Source organism: Enhydra lutris, unplaced genomic scaffold (genome assembly GCF_002288905.1).
Source record: "Enhydra lutris kenyoni isolate GAN:26980312 unplaced genomic scaffold, ASM228890v2 scaffoldscaffold66, whole genome shotgun sequence".
Classification (NCBI taxonomy): domain Eukaryota; kingdom Metazoa; phylum Chordata; class Mammalia; order Carnivora; family Mustelidae; genus Enhydra; species Enhydra lutris.
Window position 1 is genome coordinate 14,441,085 of NW_019154150.1, and position 20,572 is coordinate 14,461,656.

The 20,572-nt window shown below is 38.5% G+C and overlaps 1 protein-coding gene across 3 annotated transcripts in view; it reads right to left on the minus strand.

Moving 5' to 3' along the window:
- LOC111159058 (unc-51 like kinase 4) overlaps window positions 1–20,572 on the minus strand; it is a 618,913-nt gene that overhangs the window by 394,296 nt on the left and 204,045 nt on the right. For all 3 annotated transcript variants that reach the window (XM_022521436.1, XM_022521437.1, XM_022521438.1), the window contains 4 exons: window positions 19,329–19,380; window positions 19,132–19,226; window positions 2,356–2,407; window positions 2,101–2,245 (listed from right to left, as the gene is read on the minus strand). In XM_022521436.1, the coding sequence (XP_022377144.1) occupies window positions 2,101–2,245; window positions 2,356–2,407; window positions 19,132–19,226; window positions 19,329–19,380 (344 nt within the window). The remainder of the gene's footprint in view (window positions 1–2,100; window positions 2,246–2,355; window positions 2,408–19,131; window positions 19,227–19,328; window positions 19,381–20,572) is intronic.

A 20,572-nucleotide genomic window follows, 5' to 3' on the forward strand; every position in this document is an offset into this window, starting at 1 on the left:
GGGGTGGAGGGTGGGGGGATAGGCATTAGGATGAAGGCACGGGATATAATGAGCCACTGGGTATTATATAAGACTAATGAACCACTGACCTCTACCTCCAAAACCAATAACACATTGTATGTTAATTGAACTTAAATAAAAATAAATCAATTTCTTAAAAAAAAAAATAACCTGTGAAGCCCTGTTAAAGAAAATCCTGTCCCTACTGTGGAGGGCACATCTCAGGTCCTGAGAAATGCTTCTCTACAAGGTGTTAGACAGCAGATAGCCAAAGCAAATCTTTCAAAAATTACACTTTTCACAAAAAAATAAAAAATCTTTTGGGGCATTTTCTTATCAGAAAGATGTAAATAATTACATATGGTTTAGAAGTGTAAGATGGCACTGAAAGAAAGAATTAATCCCGTGAGAGAAGGTTCTAATCTTATATTTACCCACAGGAGTACAAACATACACACTCAGAGATAACAAATGGAACCAAAAATACATTTACTGATCGTTTCTCACATGAGAAAGTTTAACAGTGTTTCTTCCTATAGATAGCCACGTTCTTACTTTGGGTATCAAACGTATTCTAACAGTATATATTCATTATCAGGAGTCTCCCTGAAACCACCTGCAGCAGTGCAGAAATAAAAGAAACAGTCTGGCTCTATAAACCAAGCTATTACAGATCCAGCTCCAAGCAGTCGAGACAGGCCCCTCTGCCAGGAAGAGGTTCATACACACTGGCCACGCGCTTCATAAGATGAACCTTCCTAAACCAATGATGGGGGTTGAATGCTTCAGAATATGATCAGATCTGGCATCTATATAGTGTGGAAATGAGTTTTTTCTTACATGAGCACCGGTGATCTGGAAAAGTGGGACAAACTGATGGGGACATTTGGTGAAACTGCCACTCCTGAAAACCTGTCGAGCTCAGACAGCCGGGACCCTGAGGAAGCCTGTGCCTGTGAGCAGGCAGGCACACCAATGCAGGACATGCAATCTGGCCTCTGTTGAATTCTGTTATCTTTCTTGAACAGTGATATCTGGCATATGTTTCTCAGCTCTAGTTCCAGCATACAGTGGGGTTTTGTGGGTTACCTTCCAGACCACCACAGCAAAGCAAATGCGGCAACGAAACAGGTCAAAGGAACTCTGTGGTTTTCCAGCTCATATAAAAGTTCATTTACACTGTACTAAATAGTCTAGTAAGTGTGCAACAGCATTATGTCTAAAAACATGCATGTACCTTGGCTTAAAAAAACTTTATTACTAAAAAAGGCTAACACCACCTGAGCTTTCAGCAAGTCATGATCACTGATCACAGATCAATGTAACAAATACAATAATAATAAAGTCTGAAACAATGTGAGGATTACCAAAATGTAACCCAGAGACATGAGGTGAACAAATATTACTGGAAAGACTTGCTCGACAGAGGGTTGACCTTCAATTGTGAAAGATGCAACATCTCTGAAGCATACTAAAGGAAAGAATAATAAAACCAGGCAGCCCTGTCCTTCTGTTTGATAAGACTCACAGTAGGGGGGAAAAAAACTTCAGTGTCCCTCAATTATAAGATGTCATTTTAGAGTTTCACATGTTGGCCTTGGGTCCTCTCAGTTGTCATCCTCCTGTATGTTTCTATGTGCACCATGGAGTCAAAGGAAAAAAATAACCCCCTCCTGTTCGTTAGTAGTAGAACATTACTTGTTCTAGCACCACCTCCACTCCACTCCTCCCCCAAAATACCCTGTTTGTAAATAAGTTTCATTTCCATTCCAAGAGTTTGGGGTGAAGGAAGATTTCTTTCCATCTCTATTATTTCAGAGCAGAGCCAGGAAACGTCCTGATTCCATGTTTCCAAGAGTCTTACAGTGTTGACCTTGAATAATAAACTTTATCCCTCTGGCCACAAACACCTGTAAGTCTGCATAACCTCAGAGTCCTGTGCCTTAGGGAAAACAGGGAAGGCTCTAAATGGATTCTCCTGGGTTCCACGCAGTGTAGTAGCATAGGACACAGAGCCCAACCCCAGCATTGGCCCTCATTTGACAGAAGCAACCTGGACATCCTACACTTCTCTGCGTGAATGCAGCATGTGGGACTTACTGGGGAAGTAAGACGTCTCTAATGAGAGCTAGCAGATTGCTGTCAAAGTCGACATTCGCCTCCTTCTTGTCATCCCGAACCTCCTGGTTCACGAGTAGAGATGTGGTTTCTGAGAGTAACCGCAAGCTGAAGAGTCTCCACTCCACTTGAAAGAAAAAAAAACAAAAACAAAACCACTAAGAATATGAGTACATGGAGAGATATGAAAACTGAATGTGTACCTAATGGCATTCTCGCTGATGTGGTCACACTTACCATTTTGGCTCTGAACCAAGGAGATCAAGGGTGGCAGGATATAGTCAACAACCTTAAAGAAAAGACATAAAAGATTTGGTTCCAATCTTTTTAACCACAAAACTGGTATTAACTACTATCAGTACTTTTCACACTGACAGAATCACTAATCAAAAGAGGGGGGAAAATCAAAAGCTAAATTTATCCTGGATTTAAACTCTGCATGACATTTAATAAACCACCAAGCTCATTTAACTCTGAAAAATTCCTCAGGTCAAAATGACATTATGATCATCAAAATGGTAATTTATCAAACCTTCAGAGTTTACAAAAGAAACTTTACTATATAACACAAAATCTGGTTGGCATGGGTTAACTAAATCACCAAATTAACATATATAAGCTGGTGATCATTACTCAAATTTAAACTACACAATCAAAATATTGGAAGAAAAAGGAGATACCCAATCCTCATGCTTTATTAAATACATCGAAGAGCCATGACAAGTTAACCTTGGGTGTTTTTAGAAACTGATTCAAAAGTTATAAATCCACTCCACAAACCACCTCTAGGACTTCCTCGTAGTTTCAGACAGAGCACAATCAAATATGGTTTGAAACCTACTCCAAAATAACAAAATTATTCCCCTGGATGAAAATGAAAAATGAAGAAGGACAAGTCATTTCCACATCTAATTTGGAAACCTACTCCCTCATTTGATGAACTATTTTGGCAACAATAAACAAAATTCCTGTTGTTTACAACTGAATTTATTCCAGACCCTGAGATATGTATTTGTTCTATCTACACTGGAAAAAAAAAAAAAAAAAAAAAAAAGAATTTTTTTCTCTCTACACTGAAAAAAGGGCAGGAGAAACTGGTCACACCCCAACAATATCATCTTGCTGTCCAAACCAAGGAAAGGAAGCTCTGCACAGATAAAGATCTCCACACATGGGGAGTAGACCATCAGTATGAACCTACTCTAGCTCCACTTTATATAAAAAAAGTTTATATATGATAGTATATCTTGATATTTGTGCAAGAACCCTAAGAACTAGAGATGTTTTGTTTATCCTCTTCCATTAAGTGATGTCACGTCACTGAAAGCCTCGATATCCTGCTCCACTAAGGAATCTTGACAGCTCTAAATTTGCAGTTATGTCAAAAACAAAAACCATGCAAAGGAAAGAAATATATCCTACTTTTAACACCTATTAACATGATCAACACTTACCTTAAAGGCTTTAGAGAAGTGGGACTGACATAAATGATCTAAGTGTCCAAGTTTAAAGAACAGTTAAGCATGGTCAAAAAGCAAGATCATCAGAAGATGAAGAGACAAAAATTAGTATTCCTATATGCCTACAATATAACCAATCAAATGACATAATTAAGATACAATCTACAACAACAAATAAAATTCTGAAGTATCTATGATATTACGACTTCTACAGAAAAAAATGTAGAAAGTATTTATAGGTATGATTGCTATTGATAGACTTCTGAAAAAACCTTCTGTCACAACCATCCTTAGAACAAGAAAAGTGCTAAACCAACAAAATCAACAGGTCTTTGTAGACCTGATCAGAGAATTGATGTCATGGAACAAACTCCTGCCCCAAATGCTTAAGAGCCAGGCAAATACAGAGAATCACAGCTTAATGGGAACATGAATCACCACTGGAGCTGGCAACTGATGAAAAACAGGAAGGGTAACTATAATCACTGGAGCCTGAGGTTGGGGGATAAAAACTCCTAGAGCCCAGCCTCAGTGGAACCCAACACTCCCATGAGTTTAACTTCCCAGAATCCCCACTAGATTCTCTGGGTGAAAATCGAAGAAACACCCCCGTCCCTATGCTTCAGGCAGAAAGAAGAAAAATTAACCATTGTGAAACATGCTCAGAGCATTCTTTTCTCCTCAACAAAGGTCTGGACACAGGGAACACTATTTCACCAGAACCTAACCGATCTAGGTAGGACAAACCCAACTCCAGCACCCTCTAAGCCTTCCTGTCTCCTCTGTGGGGGGAAATAACTGAGAAGTACTTCTGAAGGTCATAGACCAAAGGCACAGGCTCACAGAAAGAATCCTAACCATAGGACTGTTGGATGCTTCCCCTCCCACAACAATATCAACAGAGAGCTCCAGTATAATAACACAGATTACAACTGAGACAGTTCCAAGACACAGTATGTCAGAAGGAGTTATTAGGAAAACCCAAACAACAGGAGTAACAAAAACAAGGATGCTGCAGGGAATTTTAACCTCTGAAACAACAGGTTCAGCAAACAGTGAACATAACCTGGCTTCAAGCCATATACATGTACATTCTCACACTAATGACTCATTTATCTCAGTTCATTCTACCTGACAGGTCAGGTTGGAGTGAAATATTCAAAGTGTTAAGAGAAAAAAACCACCAGCTTCGACTTCTGAGTGAAACTATCCCTCAAAAGTAAAAGGAGAAATAAAATTTTTTCACACAAACAAAAATGGAAGAAATTTTCTGTCAACAGACCTGCCTTACAAGAAATATTTTTAAAAAGTTTTTCAGAGAGAGCCACCCAGTTGGCTCAGTCAGAGGAGCATGCAACTCTTGATCTTGGGGTTGTGAGTTCAAGCCCCACACTGGGTGTAAAGATTACTTGAAAATAAAATCTTTTGAAAATAAAAAGGTCTTCAGAGAGAAGAAAAAATGATACAGGTCAGAAACTCGTATTTCTGTGTCAGAGAAGAAATAAATGAAAGTAACACATAGTCATTGATGAGAAGACTCAGAGAGGTTAACTCTCCTCAGAATTAACCCCTAATTCCAATGTATATTCCAAGGAGGTTTTCATGAACTCCTCATATTGATTCCATAGTGTATTTGGAAAGTAGTGACATTGCTATAGAAACAGAAAGAAGGATGGAAATTAAGAGGGACACACTAGGGACGCCTGGGTGTCTCAGTTGGTTGGACAACTGCCTTCTGCCCAGGTCATGATCCTGGAGTCCCAGGATCGAGTCCCGCATCGGGCTCCCAGCTCCACAGGGAGTCTGCTTCTCTCTCTGCCCTTCTCCTCACTCATGCTCTCTCTCACTGTCTCTCTCTCAAATAAATAAATAAAATATTTAAAAAAAAAAAAAGAGGGACACACTAGTTCTTGAGCAAGGCTTGACTTTGAATAAATATTCCTCTTCCTTATTCTTGAAGCCTTTCCTTCCCTGTCACTTGTTTTTCTGTAGAATCCTTTGTCCCAGGAACTCAGTATCAATACTGACATCTTGCTGAACCCCACATATACTTAATAATCGAGACTCGGATGGCCACATCAGTGCAAGTCATGAGACCACCTCAAAGACATGAAGAAGACAGCTGGCAAGACATGTTTCAGATTCCTATCAGAACCACCCAGATCCTGTATTTTCCTATATAACCCCTCGGCCTTTTACCCCAGGCAGGCTTGCAGTCTTGGAGGCATTAGCCTGCTGCAGACTTCTTTCTCTGGCAAAGTAATAAACTGACTTCCTTCATTATACACCAACTCTGTCTTTGACTATTCATCTAAGGGTATAGGTTCAGTTAGCTATCTATTTGGTTAAAAAAAAAATACCAGAAAATACTTTAAAAACATGATTATAGGGGGATTAAAGATCCAACAGTTAAAAAGAAAGGCTTTTAAAGGAAAATAAGACAGCACAGTTTTGTGACTTCTTAAATAACATCTAAAAAGTACAAGCTGAAATTAAAAAAAAAAAATTTGTAGGATTCCCCACATAAACAAAATGAGAAGAAAAGCCACTAGCTAGAAGAAAGTTCTGCAATCTCCATACTTGACAATGGATTAATACATGGAATACAAGGGGGAAAAAATGAATGGGAAAAAGATGAACAATCCCTGAAACTAGATAAAGTGGTTCCCAAAAGAGAATACCCAAATAGCCAACAAACATGTGAGAACTACCCAAACCCAATAATGATCACAGAAATGAAAATCAGAACACTGAGATACATATCAACACATATCCAGTTAGGAAATCACATTAATACCAAGAACTTGCAAAACTTGGGGTAGGGGGAACAGGTAGTCACATTCCACAGTAAATCAGTAAATTGGTACAACAACTTGGATAAAGGATTTCACAACACCAACCAAAGCTGAAGATGAACACACCCTACAACCCAGCAATTCCACATCTATGTGACACATTCAAAGATCCTCACTGAAGATCTGATTTCAAGAGTTCAAAAATAGAATGCATAAATCTCTCATCATTATATTTCATAAACACAATCAACCTGCAAAAAGATCTGGACAGCATAACACTAGATAGCCTGAAACAATACCTTAAAAACAATAAAAACAATACCTTAAATACAATACAACCTTAAATACATCCTAAATGTAAATTTCAGTATTAAAAATACATTTCATCAGTTTTAAAAGAAGAAATCTAGTTCATTAAAAAATTAGATGATATTATAATTAATGGTTTTCCTTTGAATGACTGAAGGCAAATACAATTGCATCCCAGGATGATACAGATTTAATCCTTCCAATTGAGAATAATCCTTTAGAAGGAATAACAGGTAGAGGATGGTAATGAAGAAATAAAATGCTTGCTATAATATGTAAATGAAAACTACAGGACAATTCAGAAGATTATCTGACTATTCAACTTTAATTCACATTTTTGCTGAACAAGACAGCTGATTACATTATCAAATGAAAACTACCCCTAAAGACATGAAACAATAAATAAAAATAAAATTACACTGAAAATGTCTGGATGCTTAGCAATTCGAGCAAGGCAAGGGAGATAAAAACTGAAAAACAGTTTTATCTGTTTTATTTACATTCTATTCAATAACTACATAAATCAAAATAATAAATGGTTTTCAGGAAAATATCACTGGTTTTCAAATCCTAACAAGGAAAAGGACCACATACCTTTGGCAAAATGCTCACTTAAAATATACAATGATTCGAGCAAAAAAGAACAGATGAAAATTAAAATTTTTAGATGTTAGTTACTTTAGAGCATAGAACAGTGAAACATATTTAGATCTTAGAGTAGAATTTAGCAGAAAATATGAAGAAAATTTAACAACAAAAATCTAAGAAAATAAAACATTTAGATCTCTTCCCATTCAAATCAGAAGGGTTACTGAATCTACTCTCAACAAAATGCAAGAAAAAAAATCTGTAGAACTGATACATCTCAACATTTCTACAAATATTAAGTATAAGTAGACCTATATACACACACACATGCACGCTCGCGTGCGCGCACACAGAAATAATTTCAGTGAGCTCACCGTATGTAGGTATGGGTATTTTTATCACCACCACTATCAAAACTTAATAGCTACTAAGGGCTAGAAGGGAAACAAACACAAATGTACAATAACTAACATTACATAAATTGGAATGTGCGGGTGAGCCAGAGCTTCCTGGCACAGCGGAGGTGCATCTTGTTGCTGCCACTGGTCTTGAAATAAATAACTGCCAAGACTTAGATTTAAAGGCCAAGAAGTCCACCCATATGATGACTTGGGCCTTTTTTTTTTCTTTTTCTTTTTGAGATATTTAGACTAATTTACTCTGAATTTATTTTGAAAACATCCAGATGAACTATAAAACAATTACGGATAGGTAACCCACAAGATAGCAGCCAGAGAGGAGAAAGAAACTCCAAACTGAGAGAGATTGGCTCATGATGACAAATTGAATAAAATTCTAGCCTCTGGCCCCAAATCCCTGGAGTCACATGGTCACTCATGCGAGAGGGACAGAGGGGGACTCCTGTAAAATAAAAGACCACAGCTCCAAGGGTGCTCAAAGTGAATCAGCAGAGAATGTTGGAAAAACAGAAAAGGCTCTTGGAAACACAGGACTGAGGATTACTTGGGCCCAGCAGCAGGGCGAATTTGTTCTTTTTTAAAAATATCTTGATATCTGTATTTCAGTACAAATGGCTTCCAATATATCCCTATGCAGTTTATTTATTTTGCCTTATGCATTTAAAAACATCTTGAGAATGAATTCACAGACTTCCCCAGACTGCTAAAGGCTTCCACTGTACAAAACTCAGGAACAAACCAGATTCAGACGCCAAAAACGCCACCCTGCTGGGCTCACCTGGTTCTCGTACCCTTCCAACGGTGGGCCATTTGCCCATTACTTCCAGCCAATGCACATATCTTTAAAAATGGACCCATTTCACCTAAGAAAAAATCCTAACAGAAGCGTCATCAAGATAAAGACCCTTCACAGGTGTGAACTTCTGATTAGAGTCTTTCAAATGCTAACCAACCACCTCTCTAGGGTGCGTTCGTGAGAGCATGTCACACACAAACTAACCTTTACTGGGGCAAACATTAAAAAAGACTCAAGCATAGAATTTTATACCTCTATGATTAAGTATTTTCAAGTAAATTACCCTAAGTATCTCAAAATAATACAGGGAGAAACCTTAAAATGACTCATGAAATTATTTCACACTTCTCTGCCTATAATGCCCACTCCTCACCCAGGCACCCACTCAGGAGTTAATGCCTACCTGTCTTCAAGATTTAGTTCAAGAATAAAATCATCCCCTCTAAAAATAATCTCCAGACCCTCTCAACTGAATAGGATTCTTGGCTATACCCCCATGCAAACCACCAATGCAGCACTCTTCAAACCATACGTGGTCCAATCTTAATTTTTCCCATTGGTCTCTTCCAACCAAAACTGAACCTATTCAGAGCAGGGTCTGATTCCAGCTCACCAGTGTATTCTTGGTGCTTCGTTTTTAAAAGGTGGTTTACAAAACGTACTTACTATAAACATATGAGTGATAAATACGTAAGTATACCAAAAACTTAAAAGTTTTTTGGGGTCCACTCATTACATGGCTGCTATAACTCTATTCATATTAATCCATCCTATTAATATGAATAGGATTTAAAAAACATTTTGAAACCCAAAAGGTATTTGTTCAGGCACCTCAATGGCTCAGACAGTTAAGAGTCTGCCTTCAGCTCAGGTCATGATCCCAAGGGCCTGGGATCAAGTCCTGCATTGGGCTCCCTGCTCCACAGGGAGTCTGCCTCTCCCTCTGCCCTTCCCCCCACTCGTTTGCTCTCACTCACTCTCTCTCAAATAAATAAATGAAATCTTTTAAAAAATAAAATAAAAAGTATTCATTCTACACAATGGCAATTTCTTTTTAAAAAGAAAAAGAAGAAAAGGAAAACCTAATATGATTTTGTATGCTAGTTGTCAGCTGAGGTGACCCCAAACTTTAATTTTAAATAAAACTCTCAGGCCTGAATTCTATAAGAAATCTCTGGTCCTTTCCCAGATTTCTAGGAATGTACAGTGGTTTATTTACTTTCCCGTGCTTCACTGCTGACTCTGAGATTTTTACTTACTCCGGTATTTTTTTTTTAAGATTTTAGTTATTTATTTGAGAGAGAGAGAGAGCACAAGCAGGGGGGTAGCAGGCAGAGGGAGTGTGAGAAGCAGGCTCCCCACTGAGCAGAGAGCCCAATGTGGGGCTCAATCCTAGGGCCCTGAGATCATGACCTGAGCCACCCAGGCACCCCTGTACTCTAGTGTTTTATTAGCTTGTCACCTTCTCCTGCTGTGTGCTTCAGGGACACAATGATACAAATGAACGGTGGTCAGACTATCTGTCACAATTAGGACCCTGCCCCACAGCCTCCGCAGGAAGTGGGCGGGAAAGCCAAATCACACCTGCTGCAATCAGCTCGGGATGGTCAGGGCATGGTGGATGACGGCCAGCTCCACTGTGTTTGGCACCATGCGCCACTCCCAACTCAAGACTGGCCAGAGAAAGCCAAATATGCTCCCCTAAGCAATCCCACAGGAGACCCTGTCATTAGCCTGTCTCCAGCTCCCCCGTGCCAACCAAGATATGCCTTCAGCCTTCCCTTTTTTTTTCATCCTAAAGTTTTTTTTTTCTTAAAGATTTTATTTATTTAACAGAGATCACAAGTAGGCAGAGAGAGAGAGAGAAAGAGAGAGAGAGAGAGAAGAGGAAGCAGGCTCCCCGCCAAGCAGAGAGCCTGATGCGGGAGTCGATCCCAGGACGCTGAGATCATGACCTGAGCTGAAGGCAGAGGCTTAACCCACTGAGCCACCCAGGCGCCCTCTTCCCAGTATACTTTTAAACACCAGTCATGTGTTATTTTCATCCTTAACACCACCTGATTTTTATTAAGTTTTTAATTTTAATTCCAGTGTAGTTAACATACAGTGTTATATTAGTTTCAGGTGTACGACATAATGATTCAATAATTTTGTACATAGCACGCCTTGATTTTTATCTAAAACTGGGGCTAAGTTCTGTTAGAACCAGAGAAATTCAAAGCCCGTATCATACCAACACCAAGAATGATTACTGGTTAATCATATTACAGAGCGCTTCTTGATTTTAAAATCATATATGGGGAATGCAGTCCGACTCAGGATAAAACTGAATCTGCAGTTTGAAGAGTCACATTATAAAGGTATGCTTTCATGACAATCCAATGCCAAATGGCAATAATGCAGCAGGGTAATAAAGAAGTGAGGAAAAGGGCAAAAACCTAAAAACCCTCTTCACCAAATCACTGTCAGGGCACAGTGAGGCAACCATGAGAACAAGATCAGACCTTGTGTATGACAAAGAAAGTGTTCTACACCTTCAGTTGGCATGGCTTTGTTCACTGGTACAAGGTCTCCCTATTAAAACAAGAGACTGAACCATCGGAGACAATACACAGTGAGTACCTTTTGCCACTGTGAAGTTAGATGGTTTGTTCATCAGTGCTCTCCTCTTCTAGAATCTTGATAAATAACATATACAGAATTGATAAATAATATATACACCATCTAAGTAAATACCACTACAACTCTAATCATGCTCCCCTGAACTAATGACTTCTATTGTAAAATTCCACCATTCATTACCTATTTTAGTTGTAGAGATAATACACTTGGGTATAGAGCAATCCAAGGAATTTTAATATTTAATTAATGGCTGCAGCATTGCTTTCTTAAACAAAGACGTTCATCTGTGGTAGAGGTCATTGAAGGACATGTCCTAAAACCAGAGTTTATTTCCCCTTTTTAAAAAAATGCAGATTCCCAAAGCTATGGACTTTTTATTTCTTTGCTCAAAAAGCAGGCAAAACCCCATATTCAAAAACTCTGTGTGCATGTTTGCACATCAGTTGCTGCTGATGATCATCCTCAGTGTCCCAAAAGAAATGAATGCCTATGACTTAGAGATGCTACTGACAGCTCTGGGACACATAAGCTAAACAATCACAAAGGCACCGAAATATGTAAATAACATTCCCACGGCTAACCCTTACTCCAGTTGTTCTTAAAGCCAATGACATCTGAAATGATACTTTAACATTTAAGAGACTTATTTTCCATTTTAAGAAATGATGAACATGAAGCTTAGCAGTTTTAAACTGTAAACAGAAATGTAACCATACTCAAATTTTCTTCTTTTCACAGAGGAAAAAGCAACAATTTCACCTACGTAAAGTATATTTCTGAAATAATCATTTATGATGAAAGTAAACTTTATACTGTTATTTCTGTAGAGGGGTGTTTTTCCTTTTTTTTTTTATTTTATAGATGAAAGTATATCATTTGAAAAGTGAAGTTTTACTATTCTAGATACTCGATTAAAATTCTTATCCTACATTTGAAAATTAATCACCACTTCCTTCATTGCAGCAGGCCTTGGAAAATCTGGTATCTCTGACAGCACAGTAATTAACATGTTCACACCAACTGCCAGTCCCCTTTCCTCCACACAAAGTAACATCAGATATACAGAGAACACATGCCTAAGACATGAATTCTACCTCTGCTAATGGCAGAGTGGGTCATACAGAACACCCCTTTTGAGGAGAACAACTAAGAAAACTAGCCACAACTTGCTTAAATCTTCTTTACAATATTAAATACCTAAAAAGATGTTAAGAAATTCCCACGGCACAAGAGAGGGGCAGAATTTCAGAAGACTGGCATTTGCTCTTGGCAATACCAGGACTGGGAGACACAGGAACTCTCATATACTACTTGGGGGGAAGCAAAACAGTAAACCCTAGGCATTTATCCTTTGATCCCACAATCACTGTTCTGAAAATGGGCCCTGAAGTTACCCCTCCAGCAACAGGAAACTGCATATGCATGAGGCTATTTGTTTATAACTGAAAAACATTAGATACTACATGTCCCAACACAGGAGATGGGTTGAATAACCTACGATCCATATACACACCATGGAGTACTATACTGCTCTGATGAAGAAACAGAGTTCTAGGAACTGAAATGGAGTAATTTCCAACATCCATTATGAAACAAAAGAGCAAAGTGCAAAAGAGTAGAGTGTGTTGCCTTTTATACAAGAAAGAGGCAGAAATAAGACATCTGTTCTCTTCACCAAAAAGAAACACTGAAGGAGAAACCAGAAAACAAGGAGGCCAGCTACCTGTAAGAGTAGGCAAGATGTGCTGGAGCCAGGACAGGGTAGAAGGGATCTATGCCCAGGGGAAGGAAGTGACACTGCTCTGAATACATCTGTTTTCTATGGCTTTGGATTTTGGAAGCATGTTAATCTTATAGGTATTCAAAAAATAAAATCAAAAAAGGATAGGAAGTAGAAAAGAAAACCTACAATTGAAAGCAAACTAAAAACAAATCAACTGCATTTCAGATCAGTATGATAACCACACTGAAAGGGGAGGAAGGGAACCAACCCCAGTACCATATGAACACAGCATTGAGTATGCAGCCCCCGTCTTGCTTGGGTTACATCTGGGAGGCAGAGAAGAGGGAAGAATTCCCTTCCTGATTCCCTGATTTCATTGTTTGTTTTTGTATTGGTGAGGGTAAAGCAATTCTGTAACAATTTCAGATGCCTTATACAATTAAGCAAATGAGAGAATGTGATGTTGCTGGAAGCCAGAATTTTTACAAAGGAAAGAAGGGACACATAAATATGAAATGGGGAAAGGCAAAAAAGGACCATGTGGACAAGGACTGGATTTGAAGGTTTTAATGTGAACTCACGATTCAAAATACATATACGTGTGTGTGTGCATAGGTACAGGCATATGCAAGCATGCATATGAGTGTGTCCTACGTGTTCCTATGTGTATATACATGTATCCACTTCCTAGCTCTGTTTTATGTATACATTTCCTAGAATCCAAGACATCCTAGGAAGGAAGAGCACACTTGGGGCCCTAACTAATGCCACCTCCCATGAAAAGGAGCCCAGGCTCCTCATAGAATTGACCGGGAAATGACTGAGCCAAGGCAGGGAAGCTAGAAGCTGAAGCAAGAAGATCTTGTTGTGCCAGAAAGTTAGGGGAAAAAATCACTCAAAGAGTGATAGGGTATGTCACAAGGACACAGGAGCCAACTTGAAAGGCTTTATGTTGGCCAAGTCTGGTGTAATTTGAGCACCAAAATAAATCTAGCAATGAAGCTGCTGATAAAAATAGGAATCGGTGGTACACAGAATGATGGCAGACAGAAAGATGTCCACCATCCTTATTCCCGAAACCTGGTAATTCCTTATCTTACACAGCAAAAGTGATTTTGTCGATATGATTCCATCAAGGATCTCAAGATGAGGTGTTTATCTTGGATCAGACAGGTGGGCCGAATGTAAAAACAAGACCTCCTTATAAGAGATGAGGGTCAGAGTGAGAGAAGGAGGTGTGTCAACAAAAGCAGAGGTCAGTGGGGCACCTGGGTGGCTCAGTTAGTTAAGCATCTGACTCTTGGTTTTGGCTCAGGGTTGTGAGATCGAGCCCAGCATCAGGCTCCTTACCAGGCATAGAGCCTGCTCAAGGTTCTCTCAGGGTGGGGGGAGGGGGGAAGCAGAGGTCAGAGAGAGAGATCTGAACGTGTTACACTGCCACCTTTGAAGACGGAAGAAGGGACCATAAGCCAAGGAATACGGATAGCCCCTGGAAGCTGGAAAAGACAAGGAAAAAGAATTTTTCCCTTATTGCTTCCAAAAGGAGCACAGGTATGCTGACACCTTTATTTTAACCTCACAGACCCATTTTGTACCCATTTTGTACTTCTGACCTCCAAAACCCTAACATAATAAATTTGTGTTGTTTTAAGCCACTAAAATTTTGATAATTTATTACAGAAACAATAGGAAACTACTATAGAATACAAGTCCATACCGGTGATTGATTAATAGATATGCTCATTCATATCAGTTACTTTGCAAAAAAAAAAAAAAAAAAGTCTTATTTAACCATGATATAAACACTTTTTAACTTATTGATGAAAAAAAATTTTTTATATTTATGCAACCTTTTTAAATTTCAGCATAACATTCATACAGAAAGGTACACTAATCCCAGGCATATGTCTCAGTTAACTTTCACAAGATGAACAGACTCATGTCTGCACCTGGATCAAAATAAGACTTTACCAGTACATTGCAAAGTCCCCTTGTAGCCTCCTTCCAGTCACCACCTGCCCCAGGAATAACCACTATCCTAGCTTGTAATAGACAAACCTGTTTTCAAATTTAATGCAACTGTATAATATTTTGTATTTGCCATCTTTGTCTCAGTATTAACTTTGCGAGATTTATCCATGTTCTTAAATAAATAAATCATTCACTTTCTTTGCTACATAGTACTCCATCACAGGACAAAACCATAATTTGTTTATCCATCAGATTGTTGATGATGGACATTTGAAGAGTTTCCCATTTGGAGTTATGAGCATCCTTCTATGTGTATTTTAGTGAACATATGCTCACATTTCTATTGAATGTATATTTAGAGGTGAAACTGCTGACACATGTATATACTATGTTTGGCTTCAATAGCTACTACCCGGTTTCCAAAGTATCTGTACCAACTTATATTCCCACTACAAGTTTTTGAGAGTTCCATGCTCTACATCCTCACCAACTCTTAATCCAAAAATCTTATTTAAAGATAAATTACTCAGTATACGTTAGCCTCCTGGCTTTAGCTTAAAAATTTACAAAAAGGCAAGATTTCGTTTAAAATAAGGGGTGGGGGGAGATTATGACTTGGCTTAGTTTTTTAGTAAAAGAAACTGAAATATATTTTAGGTGACTTATGTATATTATTGCCATAATTTTCCAATTAAGAATCATCTTTATTTTTTTCTTTGCTATTAGAAACATTTTTTTTGGAAACCACCATGAATGGGAACAAATTCTTTGTACAATCCCAATCATTATGTATTTCTGACTGCTCTGTAGGCCACACTGTTGATTTCCAACTCTGAGGAACAAAGTGGTCTAAACTCTAGGAAGAATCTGAGTTAAGCAATTGTGCTCATCAAGAATTAAATGCATGTAATCACTTCCATATAATAAAGTATTGATCAGCAGCCTTGAACACAGTTTGTGTTAGCATTTCAAACAATGTTATGCTCCTGGGAGTGCTGGATCTTCAATTTCATGTATTCCAGTCATGCTCAGGAAGAGATAATCAGAAGATTTCCCATGGGTTATAGCATTAAAAAATATTTTTTTATGAAGCCCATTTTGTGAAGCAATGGTACCTTTCCTATCATAATATGGGCTGTAGTTATTATGATGGCATTTCCTGTCTTGTAAATAAACTAATTAAATGCCTACATACATGTAAGTACAGATACATGTAAATACTGGATCTTAACAAATTCTCCATGGGATTATTGTCCACTAGGATAAAGAATCAATAAGCAACACTGGAGCAAGTAAGAGCTCAATGAAATCATTGCTGAGAAAGCGACCATCACAGAGTTTCACGTAATAGTGGGTATGATTATTTGGATTAACCCTCTCACTGAAAACAGTGTACGATGCCAGATAAAATATAAATGAACAAAATCTTCAAAGTATTTGAGATCTGAAAAAGACAGTGGCAGAACTTTCAGACCAATTTCTTGAATGAAAGTCTTACCTAGAGAGTGGAGTAGACCACATGAGCACATACCTGATTGTGCCACAGAGATGCCTACCAGTAATGCAAACACAGGCTTCAGTGGCATTGGGGGGTACCGAGAGGGGTGGTGCGCACCCGAGCCAGGGAGAAAGGTGTAAGTTTGGGACTTCCCAGCATACCCAGTTTTGTATCGTCTCTTACCCTCAGCTGGGCACTGAGGAGGGGGGATTATGCTCTCAGAGTAATGCAGAAACCATTCCAGTGATCTAGTCACCAACCCTTCCACACACATTCACACTCCTGGGAACTGCTGAGGAGGTTGCCCTGGGAACTTACAATCTCAGACCTATAACCTGTATTTTACTTAAAGGTCTGATATGTTACTTAAAGAGAGCTTTTTTTAAGTTCAGCTTTTAATAAGTTAATACGCATAATGTAAATTTTACGGTAAGCGGTAAAAGAACAGGGAGTACCTAAATACTACATTCCTACGGAGAAAAAATGAAAAAAAAGTCATTAAGAAGAGAAATGAAAGATGAGAAAAGAGAGAATATGAATGACAAAGTCTGAAAGAAGACGGTACAATGAAGCCCAATATACTAACAACTACAGTAAATGTAAATGGAGTACATGTTCCAGTGAAAAGCTAAATATTGGTCAAATTAAATTTTTAAAAAATACTATACAGTATTTACTATGAAACAGACCTAAAATGTAAGGATAGAGAGCTGTTGGAAGGGAAAAAATGAAAAAGATATATCAACAAATATTAAGCAAAAGAAAGTATGTGTGGTTATATTAAATGAGACACAATAGGCCTTACAGCAAAAAGCATTACTAGAAAGAAAAGTCACTTGGCAAAAAAAGAGATCAATTTCATAAAATGACACCAAAATTTAAATTTTCATGCACCTAATAACATGGCCTCAAAATACATAAAACAAAAACAGAATTACACAAGGAGAAATAAATCCATAAGCCTTAAAGGAGACTTATTCACACTTCTCTCAGTAAGTTATAGACAAATGATACAACAGTCAAAATCAAAATCACAGAAATACCTGGACAAGCATTTCATAAAAGAATATTCTCAAGTAGCCAATAAACATTTGAAAAATAACTCAGCCTCATTTAGTAGTCTTGATCCTACCATTCAAAACTAAGGTAAAATATCGCTATATATTCATTCATTAAAAAGCCTGAGATAACAGGAGTTGAGTAGAATGTGGGGATGGGTACTGCACTGCTGGTGTGAATACAAGTTAGTACCACCTCTTTGGAAAACACTATGGCATTTTCTAGATAAAATGAGTTTGCAAGTATTCCATAACCACTAATTTCACTCCAAAGTATGTATCCTAGGAATACTGCATGCTTATGTGGTACGAAATACAAAAACAAGAATCTCCACAGCAATATTTTGTGTAAATGCCAAAAACAAGGAAGAGCCTAATGCCTATCGAGAAAAAAAAATAAGTAAATTGTGATATCTGCATATACTCATATTTCAAATTAGGATACAATACACTAATGAAAAACTAAACCATAAAGATACTTAACAACACAGATATCCTACAAACACTGAGCATTAAAGGGAAGGGTCACAAATGAACACGTATAGTATTGATACACAGTATAAAGGCAGGCAAAACCAATCTATATCGTTTCGGGATGCATACACAGGCCTACAAAGGAATACATGGGAATGATTACCATGAAAGTCTCTCCCAGGAGGAAAGGAATCCTGATTGAGGGGAATTCAGGGCTATAGTCACGGTTTTTCAACAGAGTGGCAATTTCTCAAGCACTGGTTTTGCAACAATTTGTTAAACTACACACGTTTTAAGGCACTTTTAAAGAGGAGGAGGAGAAAGAGGAAATAGAGGAGAAGAAAACAACCATCAAGAATTGGTAGAAATTTTCTACCCCCAAAAAATAATTACCCCCACTCTCTTGAAACATGTGTCCTCCAAGTCCCTAGATGCCATGTAAGAACTCAGGCCACCCTGAAGTCACTCTGCTGGAGAGACCACACAGAGGATGGAGAGAGTGCCTGAAGAGTCCCAGCTGGAGGCAGATATGTGAGCAAATGAGCCTTAGATGATTCCAGTCCCAGGCACCACTGACTACCAGCACTTAAAAGACCCCAAGTTAGAATTGCCTTACTGAGTTCAGATTGACTGAACCATTAGAGAGAAAATAGGAAAATGATAACTAGGGTACTCATCTTACCTGGCTTCTTTTCTTGATGCTTCCTGTGGGTGAGAATGAAATCACATAGCCTCTCCACCCTCCTCTAAAGTCAGCCAGCGCTCAACTCGGCTAAGGATCCCTCAGGCAGAGGTTCTAAAATGGATGCAATTTCACAGTCCAGAAGACATCTGGCAACTAGTAAAGACCTTTCTGTTTGTCACTAAAGGGGGAAGCAGTGGGTGCTACCCAAATCTAGTGGGTAGAGGCCAGAGACACTCCAAAACATCCTACAATGCCCAGGACAGCCATCACAACAAGGAACAGTCCATCCCCAAATGCTCACAGTGCCAAGACTGAGAAACCCTGCCGTAAGAGTTTATGCAGTTGGGTACAACAAATAACCAGGAAAGAAGCAAGGAGCAGCAATCTGGGGGTAAGGTGTGGACCAGAAGGGAAACAGAATAATGAGAACCGGTAATCCCGAAGAAATCAATGAGGGAAGACACTTCTATGTTCATCTCGTCAGGGGGCAGCTTTTCTGAACGGTTATTTCATATGAGGAACATATATGAACCAAACATATGTAAGTAACTCTCTTTATATACAGAAATACCAAGCAAACAAAAAAAATCTTTCTCACAAGCTGCCGGAACTGACCGTAGAGCAATAGTCTTTCAACAAAATAGGATACTGTATTATTGCTTCAAAAGCCGACAATGTGATCTTGATAAATTCTTCTGATGCCATCAGTCCTAGGAATACAGGTAATTATTACAGATGTTTATTTTCATGTGCAAAATCACAACATCGAAGTACCTCAAACAAAGATGCAAAATGTTCCATGGTCTACTCACCTATAGCTCCATCTATGTTAGTTTCTCCTGAGTCTACAGATTTAATATGACTCTGTAAAAAAATAAAAATTAGTAAGTGAAGATATCAAAATAACTCTGAAAGAAAATAGAGATAATATTTTCCCCAAAACTGCACCCATCATTCTTACTGAAATCATTCCTGGAAGGTATTACATACCATATGCAATTTATAAACACTACAATCATCATCTTAAAATAGGATGATGTGAAATAATATATACATTGTAAACCATAGTCATTTTTAAACACAGATCACCACCCATGAGATTTAATGTTGGAATAAATGCCATAGCAATAAAAGCACAGAAAGGTCAACCTATAAAAGTGAGGATAATCCAATTAATACATAACCATTTCCAATATGCTACACTTAATCCCTACCTTGGAAGTTAGTACAGATGCACGTAACTGGGTGAAACAAACCTCTTGCAGGAAGGTCAAGCCTTGTCTACCCTTGACTGCACTTAGCACCGAGAGACAGCAGTTCAAGCATGGCCTTCAAAGTTCACCACTGTTCTTAGTCCCTCTTATATATGTGCTACCCCAACCCCAACCGAAGCCCTGTGCCTCCATGCACGATGACCCCCAACACTGTTCTAGAGGCAAGCCTATGATCTCCCTGTGTGAATTTCCTTCCCAGTCCCCAGCTAAAGGCCCCACAGAGAAGAGGTACTCTGTGAACACAAGATCTGAATGCAACAGTAATAATAACCAACATGGCCATGATGATGACGTGTGGAAGCACCACAACGGAGTTCTGGACCTTGGCACACAAAAGAATACATATATAACATTTTGTATATAACAAATACCAAATAAAGTATAAGATTACCATGGTATTAAAAAAAAAATTAAGCAATTAGTCTGGAGGGAAAATGAGTCCAATGGTTCCTCTTAAAATACTTGGTAATATAAACAAGCATATATAGCATATATAAAAGAACGTATGTACAGGTTTTTGCACTATAAAAGGAAAGAAAATCCTTAAACCCGTATTTGAGTTAAGAACTAAGACATTCCTGGGGTGCCTGGGTGGCTCAGTGGGTTAAAGCCTCTGCCTTCGGCTCAGGTCATGACCTCAGGGTCCTGGGATTCAGCCCCACATCGGGCTCTCTGCTCAGCAGGGAGCCTGCTCCGCCCCCCCTCTCCCTGCCTCTCTGCCTGCTTGTAATCTCTGTCAAATAAATAAATAAAATCTTTTAAAAAAAATAATAAAATAAAAT